Raw genomic sequence first — 11,736 nt, 5'->3', positions numbered from 1 at the left:
GTTTTGCATACGAGTGCCTGTGAGGTGTTTTCTTTCGTCAACTTTAACTGACCTAATACAGTTATATATAATTGTTAAGTTGGTAACTTCTTTTTCTTCTAATTATATCCCGCAGGCTGTACACCGATAATGATGCAATGCTGCCCTCAACAATATCAAGTTCTTAATCCCATTTTCCAGTGATTTAACACCGATCAAAGTTGCCCTACCTTATTGCTTTCTCTAGTTGATGATTTAAAATGGACGATTATGTTCGTCTACCTCTAACGTTCCACGACTTTGAAGTCTATCATTGCTCTCCATCCTAAATTAACTTCAAATGCTCTTCTTTGTCTTTGTTACGTTAGTGTTATCTGAAAAACATTTGTGGAAATTTAAAGTTGTGCGTCACAGGTGTAATGTTTGCCTTTCTTGTAGGTGTGTCTGCGGCTAGATAATTATGTGCATGTGTCTAGATGATAGATTTCACTGGCACGCCTAATCCCACATCATCGATTGTTATTATTAAATTGTGACTGTGCTTCTTCGCCTGCTATTATTAAGTAACACATTTTGAAAGACCACTTCTGCTCCAATGAGACCTTATCACTTTTTGGACCATTTGGGTTGCAAAAGTAGAAAATTTCTCTAAGGCAGCGGTGTCGAACTCATTTTCACTGAGGGCCACATCAGCATAATGGTTGCCCTCAAAGGGCCAGATGTAACTGTAAGACAGAATAAATGTAACTAAATGTAAACACACCCTCAGAAAAAGACTTTGAAGCATGGGTTATTTCTTCAGCCACAATAAAGCTAGATTTCACTTTTTAGGTTATGGCTTTTGTGAACACATTCTGCTGCGATCACAGTTTGCCTTTTAATTCTTTGACAATTTGTTGTTTTCCTTGAAGGCGAACTTTGCCAAACTTGGCTCCTTGTTTGGTGTCAAAATGCCGACATAGATCGTACTCTTTGACGACCGACACGGCCTCATACCACATACCGTTTTTTCTCCTTGAAGCACAAACATGTATTCGCCTTCCCATTTGTCTTGAAACTGCCTTCCATCTGCATCAATCTTTCTCTTCATGGACATTTTGGGATCATTTTGGATATTTCAATCTCAATTTCATTCATCGCATGATGCATATACAGTGATAAACTGCAATCTAGTGGCGAGATACTGTCACTTCTGTAGTTTATGGTCAACAGAGTTGATCCAGGGATGATGGACTATATGCACATAGTGTCACTAATGGCGCTTTTCCACTATACCGTTCGGCTCGGTTCGGTATCAGGAGGACTGCTGCATGTCTTTGTGCACAGCCTCCACTAAATTCTTTCATTTGACACTAAACACTCTTCTGCAGACACCGACTGTACAACATCTCTGTACCGTTGGCTGACAACTTCCCAGAAATACCCCCAAAATATTCTGGTTGCAGGAAAGATGTGCTGTGGAATGAATGTGCACAGCTCCGCCAATTTACACTACTTGCGTCTTGCGTCTACCGCATGGGCTGGACAGCTCGAGTCACGAGACTAGATTTTTCTCGCGGTACTCCTCGCACAGAAATACACTTTATATGTTGTAAACACAACAAATGCAGCAGAATAAAAGGGAGCACGCTGTTTTATTCTGAAGAGTAAACCGGATGTTTAATTTCTCTACTTCCTCTCCCGCTCGTGCTGAATTCTGCAAACAAACTTTTTTCTACAAAGTACCACTTGAGAAAATATTCTTGTGACGTTAAAATGTATTTATTTTATTTATTTCATTTTTATTTCATTTTTTATTTTTACTCAGTAACGGATAGGATTTATAAAGTAACTAAGTACAATACATGAGTCAATACGTACTCAAGTAAAATACAAAATTAAAATTGTACTTAAAAAATACAAAATACACAAAAAAAAGTATTCAATACAGTAACTTGAGTAAATGTATTTCGTTACTTTCCACCTCTGTTTACGTCTGTAGTCCCTAGGCAGGTGACAATACAGTGGTGTTGGTGTAAATATGGTTAAACAAAATCCGCTGTGGACTTTTCACAGAAGGCAGATTTATTCCCAATAAGATCATTAGCTCTTTCATCATCATCCTCTTCCTCACACATACTTCACACACTTGTACAGTCAAATTAGATTACAATGGAGCTCGAGATAAGGTGACTCTAATTATTATTATTTCATTTATTTTCTCTAAACTCTGGTGAAAATTCCTCGGCTCCATTCCTGTCACATACCCTGTTATATAGAGTTGATCAGTATTTCTAAATTGTCCTCCCTCAGCTTGAGAACATGCTCGGCTTATTGAACATTGCGTGAAACCAGTTGACTATGGTCCTGTGAAGTTGACACATTACAGCTTTAAAGTGTCAACACTTGAAAGTATGTGTGTACAGTGAGACTGCGACGTCATAGGTGTCTTCACGTACTGCGCCTGTCAGTGTGTCTGTGTTTACCAAGCTGAAGTTGGCTCCTCGTTCGTAGTGTTAAAAAACAAAAACAACTCCCCATGATTCCATTTGAAGACTTCGTTCAAAAGAAGTAATAACCAGCTTAAAAAACGTTTTTATAGTGGCAGCCTGTGCTGGTTCGGTGGTTTGACTCTGTAATGTTGTGTTATTCAGTTAGATTTAATTATCCACTATTTATTCTCCTTATTTGTAATGTTATTCTTGACCAATTAAACATTTATTTCAATGTCAAACATATTTATTTAAATCACTAAAGTCACGTTAAACAAATAGCGGTATTTTGTGTTTATTTTTTTAGACGTGTTGCCCTTTAAGTCGTGGCTGTGGCAACTACGAATAAGAAACGTACTTCGCAGCCGCCCTCTGTTTTGACTCCATGAATGTGTGACTGCGTATGTCGCCTCCTTTCACCCACTAATTCACCGCGTTTCCAATTTGTGCTCCCCTCCAGCGCCGACAGCGCGATGGCAGCGGCGGCCCCCAACCCGGAGGACTCCAACAGGAGCAGCAGTGGCGGTGGTGGAAGCGGCTCACCTAGTGCTCTGGCTGGAGACGGGGACGCGGAAGAGGCCGAGGACTTCACCTCCTCCTCGCACTGCTCGGAGCTGACTCGGCGGCAGAACGAGCAGAGGAAGCAGGGCTTGTTCTGCGACGTGACGTTGGCCTTCAGCAGCGGAGCGGCCACCGGCAGCGTCCAGAGCTGCGAGTTTTCTGCCCACAGGTCCGTCCTGGCTGCAGCCACGGACTATTTCCCGCCCCTGCTGGGTGGACAGTTCTCCGAGTCCCTGTCCGGGAGAGTAGAGTTGAAGGAATGGAGCTCGGAGCTCGGGCCGGACCCGGAGACCGTGGAGAGTGTCATCCAGTACATGTACATCGGTGAAATACGCGTCAGTACGTGCAATGTACATGAGGTGCTGGAGCTAGCTGACAGGTATGATGTTTATTACTGTGTGATACAGTAACACGGTTAGCTGGTTTGTGGTGGTGTTTCACGGCAGTTAGCATCCTGATGTTGCATCCCTGTCTCCTTTACGATTCAGACAGCCATTCCTTCTCTCTGTTTGTTTGACATATGTAATGTTGACATCTGTTGTGCTGCATTCCTTTCGGATTTAATCACCATTACCTGATTGCGTACTTCTAGTCAAATCATGACGATGCATTGTGCTCTGCGTTTAGAAAACCAGACTGACCCTGCCCAACTTGTCCAAACAGGGTAGAATTATTTAACTGACATGAGCCGTTCATTGTCTCTGACATGCTGTACCATGTTTCTCCATATCAGGTTCCTCCTGCTGCAGCTGAAGGATTTCTGTGGCGAGTTCCTTAAGAAGAAGCTAAGCTTGACCAACTGTGTGGCTGTCCACAGTCTAGCCCACATGTACACCCTGGATCAGCTGGCTCTACGGGCTGCAGACATGATCCGACGCAACTTTCACAAGGTTATCCAGGATGAGGAGTTCTACACCCTGCCCTTTCACCTGGTCCGTGACTGGCTTTCCGATGCAGAGATCACAGTGGACTCAGAGGAGGTGCTATTTGAGGCAGTGGTGAAGTGGGTGCAGAAGAACGCGGAGGAGCGAGGTCGCTATTTCGAGGAGCTGTTTCGACTCCTGAGACTGCCCCAAATCAAGCCCACCTACCTGACCAGGGTGGTGAAAACTGAGCGCCTGGTGGCTGCCAATGAGGCTTGTCTCCGGCTGGTGTCAGAGGCAGTGGAAGGCCATGCTATTCGTTTTGAAAACCTCAAATCAGCCGATATGGAGCTCTGGTCTTCCCACATGGCCTCCTTTCAGCCTCGTTTTGGCCAGAACATGGACGTTATCATGGTGGTTGGCGGAGTGTCAGAAGGGGGGGACTACCTGAGCGAGTGCGTCGGCTACTTCATTTACGAGGACCGCTGGGTCAACCTGCCGCATATTCATAACCACCTGGACGGCCACGCCATTGCTACCACAGAGTCCCACATCTATGTAGCTGGTTCTATGGAACCAGGGTTTGCTAAGACAGTGGAGCGTTACAACCCCAACCGCAACACCTGGGAGCAGGTGAGCAACTTGACCACACGCAAGCATTCCTTTGGCCTCACCTGCATTAAGGATATCCTGTACAGCATTGGTGGCCACGGAAACTTCAGTCCAGGTTTCAAAGACGTCAGTGTTTACGAACCTGAGCAAGACAAGTGGCACAATCTGGAGTCTGCCCCCAAAATCTTGCGCGATGTGAAGGCAGTGAGTGTGGAGGACCGATATGTTTACGTCACGGCTCGCACCCCCGTCGATACGGATAATGAGGATGGACTGAAGACAGTTACCACTCGTTATGACACAGAGAGTCGCCAGTGGCAAGACGTTGACTCCCTCCCACTTATCGACAACTACTGCATCTTTCAAATGGCCGTGGCATCCACTAACTTCTACCACACGGCTTCCTGCTGCCCCAAAAGCTACACAGTGCGGGAAGAGGTTGCCAGGCAGAAGATCAGTGTGCGCATCTCTGATGAAATCCTAGAGAGTCTGCCACCAGAGGTCACCAGCATTGAAGGTGCAGCCATTTGCCACTTTGATGAAGACGTCTTCATCATCGGAGGATGGAAGAACAGTGATGATGTGGACAAGCAATACCGTAAGGAGGCTTATCGCTACTGTGCTGAGAGGAAGCGCTGGATGCTGCTGCCACCCATGCCTCAGCCTCGGTGCCGAGCCACCGCCTGCCACGTCCGCATCCCGTACCGCTTCCTTTATGGCTGTCAGCGATACCCGATGCCCCAGAATTTGGCCCGTCAGCGAGATCGCATGCAGCAGATGCAGCAGCTTCACCGGCGCACCCTCACCCTGCGCCGGCAGCTTCAGTCACAGATAGAGTGTTAAACCAATGTCTACTCCATCCAAGAAGACTTATGGCTGTGTCTGAAGATTCACTGCAAACCATGCCCTTGCAAACATCATCATTTTGTACATAACACATTGCAGTGGGTCTTGTGCTGCGCTCACACGGCATTTCATCAACCTGAACTCTGTGCCATCTGCTCTCATATGATGGTGTGTTTATGGCTGACGTGGACAGGCACGTGGTGCTCTGTGAGGGAGGACATGGCAGATGTAAACATGTGAATAAGAGTGTTATAAACTGTAAGAGCCAACAACAAAATATCCTTTTTGTCAAGTATGTTGGTGTAGATCCTGTTTAATAGTATAAAGCTGTATATGTATACATTTATATGGATATTTTACATTCCTTATTGTATGCCTGTGATGATACTAATAACGGCATTCCTGAATCCAGTCCAACTTGCTTAATGAAATCTCATTCCACTGTAACACTGTGACAATCTGTTCATGCAACATCTGTCTTACTTGCATTATAGTTGCTCTATTAGAATGGCACTGCTCGTTGCTGTGCGGCCTCAATAATTTAAAATGACTTGAGTCAGCGAGGCTATTATTCTTGGAGTACTGTAGAGTAGTTTGCTTTTAGATTGCAGTTCATCTTCGGTAGCTTTACAGAGTATATTTCTGTTACTTTTGTTGCTCTCGTAACTTTTTAAAAGTAGAAATGTTTCTCCAGAGTTCAGAAGAGGTGAAATTATGAGACAGCTGCAATATTCAACAGAAAAAAAAATCCCTCAACTTACCTGAATGCAAAATCATTTCATTTTGCCTCTGCATTTAGCACCAATCATTAACAATGGCTTAAACATTCCTTTCTTTTGCACTTTGCCAGTCTGGTTGTTGGTGTCTTAACATTAATTTTGAAGAAAGGTACATGGAAAATGTGTATATGAGTGTGTACGACTTGCATTTGCAGGGTGTTGTCACTCTGCAATGAATGGCAATTAAACTCTTGAATGAATGGTAATTGTTTTTTAAAGTCTTACAGAGGCATGGGGTTTAAAGCTGCACTTTCCTTGTGTATTTGTTTCATATCAGACAAGGTGATTGTATTTTGGAAATCTTACACCCAATAAGTTTTGGAAAAAAAAGAAAAAAATATCAATTTGCTAATTTGTTTCCCCAAATTAAATGTTTTGTAAAATATTGTGTTCTTGTACTTCAATGCCAGCTTGGTGTATGTTAGAGATCTGCTATGTTCTGCTCTGTGGTCTCTTGCCACCCTCGCCCCAACTTATAGCAGAGAGCACTCAGAGTTCAGAAATGATATTCATTCCATGTTAATGACCAACACAAGCAGCACTCAAACTATTCAGTGGATTAAGCTATGTAATTTAATTTGCATGTGATATTTTGACATTGTGTCCCTAATATTGGATGTAACAAATGCTAATGTCATCATTTGCAATTAAAGTTGTTTTCTAAGGCTGTGCATATAATGAATTATTTCTCAGTTGGCCTTACCTGGTAAGAAATTATTTCCAGCCACAAGCCTGTGATATTGTTCCCTCAGTTCTAGCTTTTGAAGCTTTGGTGGAATTGACTTGCATTGATCAGCCACAATAATAAAACCAGTTACCAGTTTTGACGTAGCAGTACTTTGCATTTTTTACTTGGTCAAGCTATGAAACTAAATACGTTCGCACATTATGTTGGTCACATTGTTATTGCTTCTTTCAAAACAAAGCCGCCTATTACTACAGTATGTTTGTTGTACTCGATCCATTTATAATTGCTAAATTACCTATCTTCCTTTTCATAATATTTCATGGAGTGAAATGTTCAGGATGGGTGGATTTTCATAATTTCAAACTAAAAGTGTCTGTGTTGATATGGACCTCATAATAAAAGTGTATTTATGATGCAAACTTGATTTATTACCGAAACAAAACATAGAAGTAATTCATATCGAGTGGTGGACCGCACGTTTCTGCTGCAGACCCTGGATGTTGTTATGATATATCCATGCTGCGGACATATTAAGTGGGAACCTTATTTTAGTGCCCTTGCCCCGGGGGAAGATTTCTCACCGTCCCACATTGTAGTTCCGCAGACGATGGTGGGAGAATTTTGCCACGGATGTGTTGCATCTAAACATCCCGCCACTAAACGAGTGTACAGGAAGGCAGCAGGATCGCTCCCGATAGATGCGGCTCAGAGAACTTCAGCGCGCATCAATCAAGACTGAAAACTAAAGATACATCTTTTTATTGAATTGTTCCCCACGCATCTCAAGAAAATGGTAATCATTTTGGCAAAGTTTTGGTTTTACCCGGGGAGGCGAGCACCCAAAATTCACCCTTCTCGAATGTGTTTACTAAGCTAGCTAGGCTGGGTTGATTCGCGAATTGACTTCTTGATTTCTTTGTTAGCTAGCTGTACCGTGCCACTAACTTCGATTGTTAGTGATTAAAAGTGTTGTGAATCGCAGAACACTTTGACCTAATTAGTAGTAACGATTTAGAAGTGTCATTGTTCTGGCAGTTGAGCATGTTTAGTGTTCATACTGGTGAGTACAGTAGGGTTAGATATGGTCGGGTAACCCATGCTCGTTCGTGAGCGATAATGTAAGCCTTCGTTCTCAATAAGAAACGCGATACATGCTCCACGATACCATTCTGTGTTGATAAATATATGGCAAGACTTTCATATAACGATACATAGCGATATCCGCCTTACTGAAGAAAACGAAACGTCTGTGAAACGTCAAAAGTGCAGGATTAATAATTAATTTATTCACAACAGAGAGCAAAGTGCATAACGTCTATGTATTGAACACGTATGACATAGCTTTCTCCTTCATTATCCCGCCGTCAACTCCCTTTTCTTTGGCCAGGTATCATCCGCCCAAGTTTAATTCATTCATTTGAGCAGTGAAACTGGCAGGGGCTGTTTTACTTTAGAGCGCATTTATTCGTTAATTAAAACATTGATATTTGCCCTAGCGAATGAGGAAGGAAGGTCTAACACTAAGTCGATTTTTTCTTTTCTATTTTCTTTTACAATAATAGTCAATCATTTTGGTCAGGAAAACTATGACCCATGCCTATATGACACCGTGTGCATTACTCACTGTCTTTGTCATTGACATATCAATGGTTCACATTTTCTCCACTCAGATCCCAGAGTTGTCCAACCCCTCCGTGTGTATGAAGGACCCTCAGAGGGTGCAGGAGATCCTACAGTCCATGATGAAAGCTGGCTCCAACACTGTGCAGGTACTCCCCACTCACCTACTGCTCTCACCAAAAGTTAGAACATCAATTTGAGAAAAATATTCATATTTACTATGTATGCTCTTTTCTCAAAAGGTGATCTCAGATTTTGACATGACCCTAACCAGGTTTGCGTACAATGGCAAAAGGTGCCCTACGTGCCACAGTAAGTCGAGCTGTTTTTGGGGGGAATTGTCGTGAAATACAAAGATGTGTTTTGGCTAAATGTTGTTTTTCGTGTGTGTGCGTGTGTGTATTTTATTTGCAGATATTCTTGACAACAGCAAACTTATCTCTGAGGATGGCAAAGTCAAGGTAAGCTAAAGGCTTAAGTGTAAGAGCAGATTTGTCAGTGACTGTGTTAACATGGCAGCAATATACACATGAATCAAAACAAGACAAAGTAAATAAGACACCTGTCCTGTAAACAACATTTTGTCATTAACCAACACAAACAAATTACAACATAAAGAGTATTCTGGTTTAAGACACATTATGTTGACGGACGTGTTATCTTCATCAAAATTGTGTTTTTGATTAAAAGAGTTTGCATAGCAGTAGATTGAATGTAGACGTGAGTCATAATCAGACTAAGATCTGTTATTTGTGAACAGAAATATTTGAACAATATATTTAGCATCTCATTTAAGAATGATCGGCTTGATTTGATTTTACTTGTCTTGAATCATGTTTCCATCTTTCAGATACTGAGCAATAAAACACTGATACAATTCATGAAAGTAAATTATCTCAACACATATTTATTTATTTATTTACTTACTTATTTATGAAGTCTCTCACATTTAACCTGCCTGCCCTCTAGTGGGTGAATAGGAATATAAACATGTGGCCATACCACCCAAAATCTCATGAGTAAAATGGGAAAATATTATTCCTGAAATGCACTGAAACATGTTCCTCCTGTTTAAATGTCTATTAGTCAGTCATGTTTTTGCTGAATATTGTTGTGTCTCTTGTAGCTCAAGGAGCTGCTCAACACTTACTACCCCATAGAAATCGATTCTTCGCGGTCCGTCGAAGAGAAGTTGCCCCTTATGGTGGAGTGGTGAGTAATCAATTCATCCGTTGTTTGAAAAATGTATATTCTGTGTTGAGATGTGTCGACATAACTGTTCTGTTTTTGTCTCGGACAGGTGGACTAAAGCCCATGAACTGCTGATACAGCAAGCGATTAGGAAAGACATGCTGACCACAGCGGTACGAGAGTCCGATGCCAAGCTGAGGTAAAAAACCTCCCTCTTAGTGGAACATAAAATAATTTTAAAGTTGACATACATTATATTTTGGTTCTCTCTGTTTTTTTTTTTTAATAGAGAGGGCTTTAAGCTCTTCTTTGATCACCTGCACGAGCACAGCATCCCTCTGCTCATCTTTTCTGCTGGAATAGGTGACATTCTGGAGGAGGTGATTCAGCAGGTCGGAGTATTTCACCCCAACGTCAAAGTCTTCTCCAACTACATGGACTTCGATGAGAGCGTGAGTAGCATCATGACAAACCCACACATTGGAACGACACCGTCCCTACAGCAGGACTGTAGCTTCAGACAATGAACAATGTCTTGGTTTGCTTTCGCAGGGAATATTGCGAGCCTTCAAGGGAGAGCTGATCCACGTTTTTAACAAAAGAGAAGGTGCGATGCTCAACACCGGCCATTTCCAGGAGTTGCGCACACGGCCTAATGTCTTGCTGATGGGGGACTCTCTGGGGGATTTGAACATGGCAGACGGCGTGCATGACATGGAGAACATCCTCAAGATTGGGTTCCTCAATGACAAGGTAAATTAGAAGGTGGTCCAAGAGCATATGCCTCTGCCATCATTACATGTTTCAATCATTTTCTGGTTCTCCTGATAGCAATCTCTGTATTATTTCTCAAGATATTCACATGGGTCAAAAAACAACTTATCTCTCATTATTATAACAATAATGTCCGGCAGGTTGTACACAGAGTGGTGTAATGCTGCCCTTCACAGTTCAAAGTTCTTTTCATCCTCATCTTCTTCCTCCCATCATCCGTGCTAACTCGCATAGGAAGGTGAAACCCTACATCCATACTCAAATATAGGATCCACTTCTTTCTAGACCCATACCGTTATCAGGCCTTTTACTAAATAATTGTAGTAATTGTTGCATAAACACTCAGGAGACGTAATCTAGGTTGGACTACTTACATTACACTTCTGTTTGTTTTTCCAGGTAGAGGAGAGGAAGCAGTCGTACCTGGACTTGTATGACATCGTGCTGATAAAAGACGAAACCCTGGAAGTCCCTAACGCTGTAGTGCTCTACCTCACTGGCAACAAGTGAGCTGAGAACTGAGTGTTTGTGGTGTACTGGAGTGTTTTTAGGATTCACACACTTTTCTGAATGAGGATTTTATATTTCCTGCTGCAGCTTACAAACAACACACCACACATTTATTTCCTTGTCCATTCTTCTAAATCTCGTTTTTATTGTTGCACTTTGGCCCATACTGTACGTAAACTTGAGGAACATTTTTGCGCAGCATGTTAGCTGTATGTGTGGTGATGGGTGATGGGTGATGGTTTTTTATTATTATTATTTGTTTGAGGGTTTGGTTTTGTTGGACAGTTTTGGCTTTCACAAATTATGTAATGATAAAGGGAAGACGCACAAATGACAACATGTAGTTTAGAACATTACAGCTAATGTTACCTGAAACCAGATTTATGCTTGGTCTCAGCTGGGTTAATCCTCTACTTCCTGGTTGTCGTCGGTCCTTTAGTACAGGTGTTATTTTTCATGAAAACTGTTCTTTCTCTTGATTACAAAACATAACAGTTCTAGTAAGTGGTGATCAATAACACATGGGTTAAATCTACAGAAATATCTAGATCTAGATTTTTAAGAATTAAGTGCTACCTCAGGAAAATAATTAGGTTTTTTTTCTCCTAATCTCAGTTCCCCACATAATGTCACATTTTAGCTGTCATTTTTGAAAATAATATTTCACTAGTCTGTGATTCAGCATTTCAGCAAACCTTTATCTTTGAGACTGACATTTGTGAAACAATGTGCCAGCAAGGAAGACATTCTTCACTCCAAACTTTCAAGTTCCAACTTGTCGAAAACAACAATCTTGTTTCCTTTTAAAAAAAGGACGTAGATTAAAATCTGCTACTTGATGC

General features: G+C 42.0%; 2 protein-coding genes across 2 annotated transcripts; both read left to right on the top strand.

Annotated features, from left to right (window-relative positions):
- Nucleotides 1-2,839: 2,839 nt before the first annotated feature.
- On the top strand, nucleotides 2,840-5,329 carry LOC310933603 (kelch-like protein 11; the record flags this gene model as incomplete). The annotated part of the gene is made up of 2 exons (XM_083897121.1): nucleotides 2,840-3,390; nucleotides 3,745-5,329. 2 exons carry the CDS (start codon nucleotides 2,840-2,842, stop codon nucleotides 5,327-5,329), a joined length of 2,136 nt encoding a protein of 711 aa, XP_083753247.1.
- A 2,139-nt stretch (nucleotides 5,330-7,468) lies between these two features.
- Nucleotides 7,469-11,702, top strand: LOC310933275 (cytosolic 5'-nucleotidase 3-like). The gene is made up of 9 exons (XM_083896718.1): nucleotides 7,469-7,592; nucleotides 8,470-8,568; nucleotides 8,662-8,731; nucleotides 8,834-8,880; nucleotides 9,546-9,631; nucleotides 9,720-9,809; nucleotides 9,900-10,062; nucleotides 10,163-10,363; nucleotides 10,784-11,702. The coding sequence occupies exons 1-9, from the start codon at nucleotides 7,590-7,592 to the stop codon at nucleotides 10,892-10,894; spliced, it is 870 nt and encodes a 289-aa protein (XP_083752844.1). The 5' UTR covers nucleotides 7,469-7,589; the 3' UTR covers nucleotides 10,895-11,702.
- Nucleotides 11,703-11,736: the final 34 nt, after the last annotated feature.

This window comes from Microchirus variegatus (genome assembly GCF_963457635.1).
Source record: "Microchirus variegatus genome assembly, chromosome: 10".
In the NCBI taxonomy this organism is placed as follows: Eukaryota; Metazoa; Chordata; class Actinopteri; order Pleuronectiformes; family Soleidae; genus Microchirus; species Microchirus variegatus.
The sequence above is the reverse complement of the archived record's forward strand: the minus strand, read 5'-3'. Positions and strand labels throughout refer to the sequence as shown.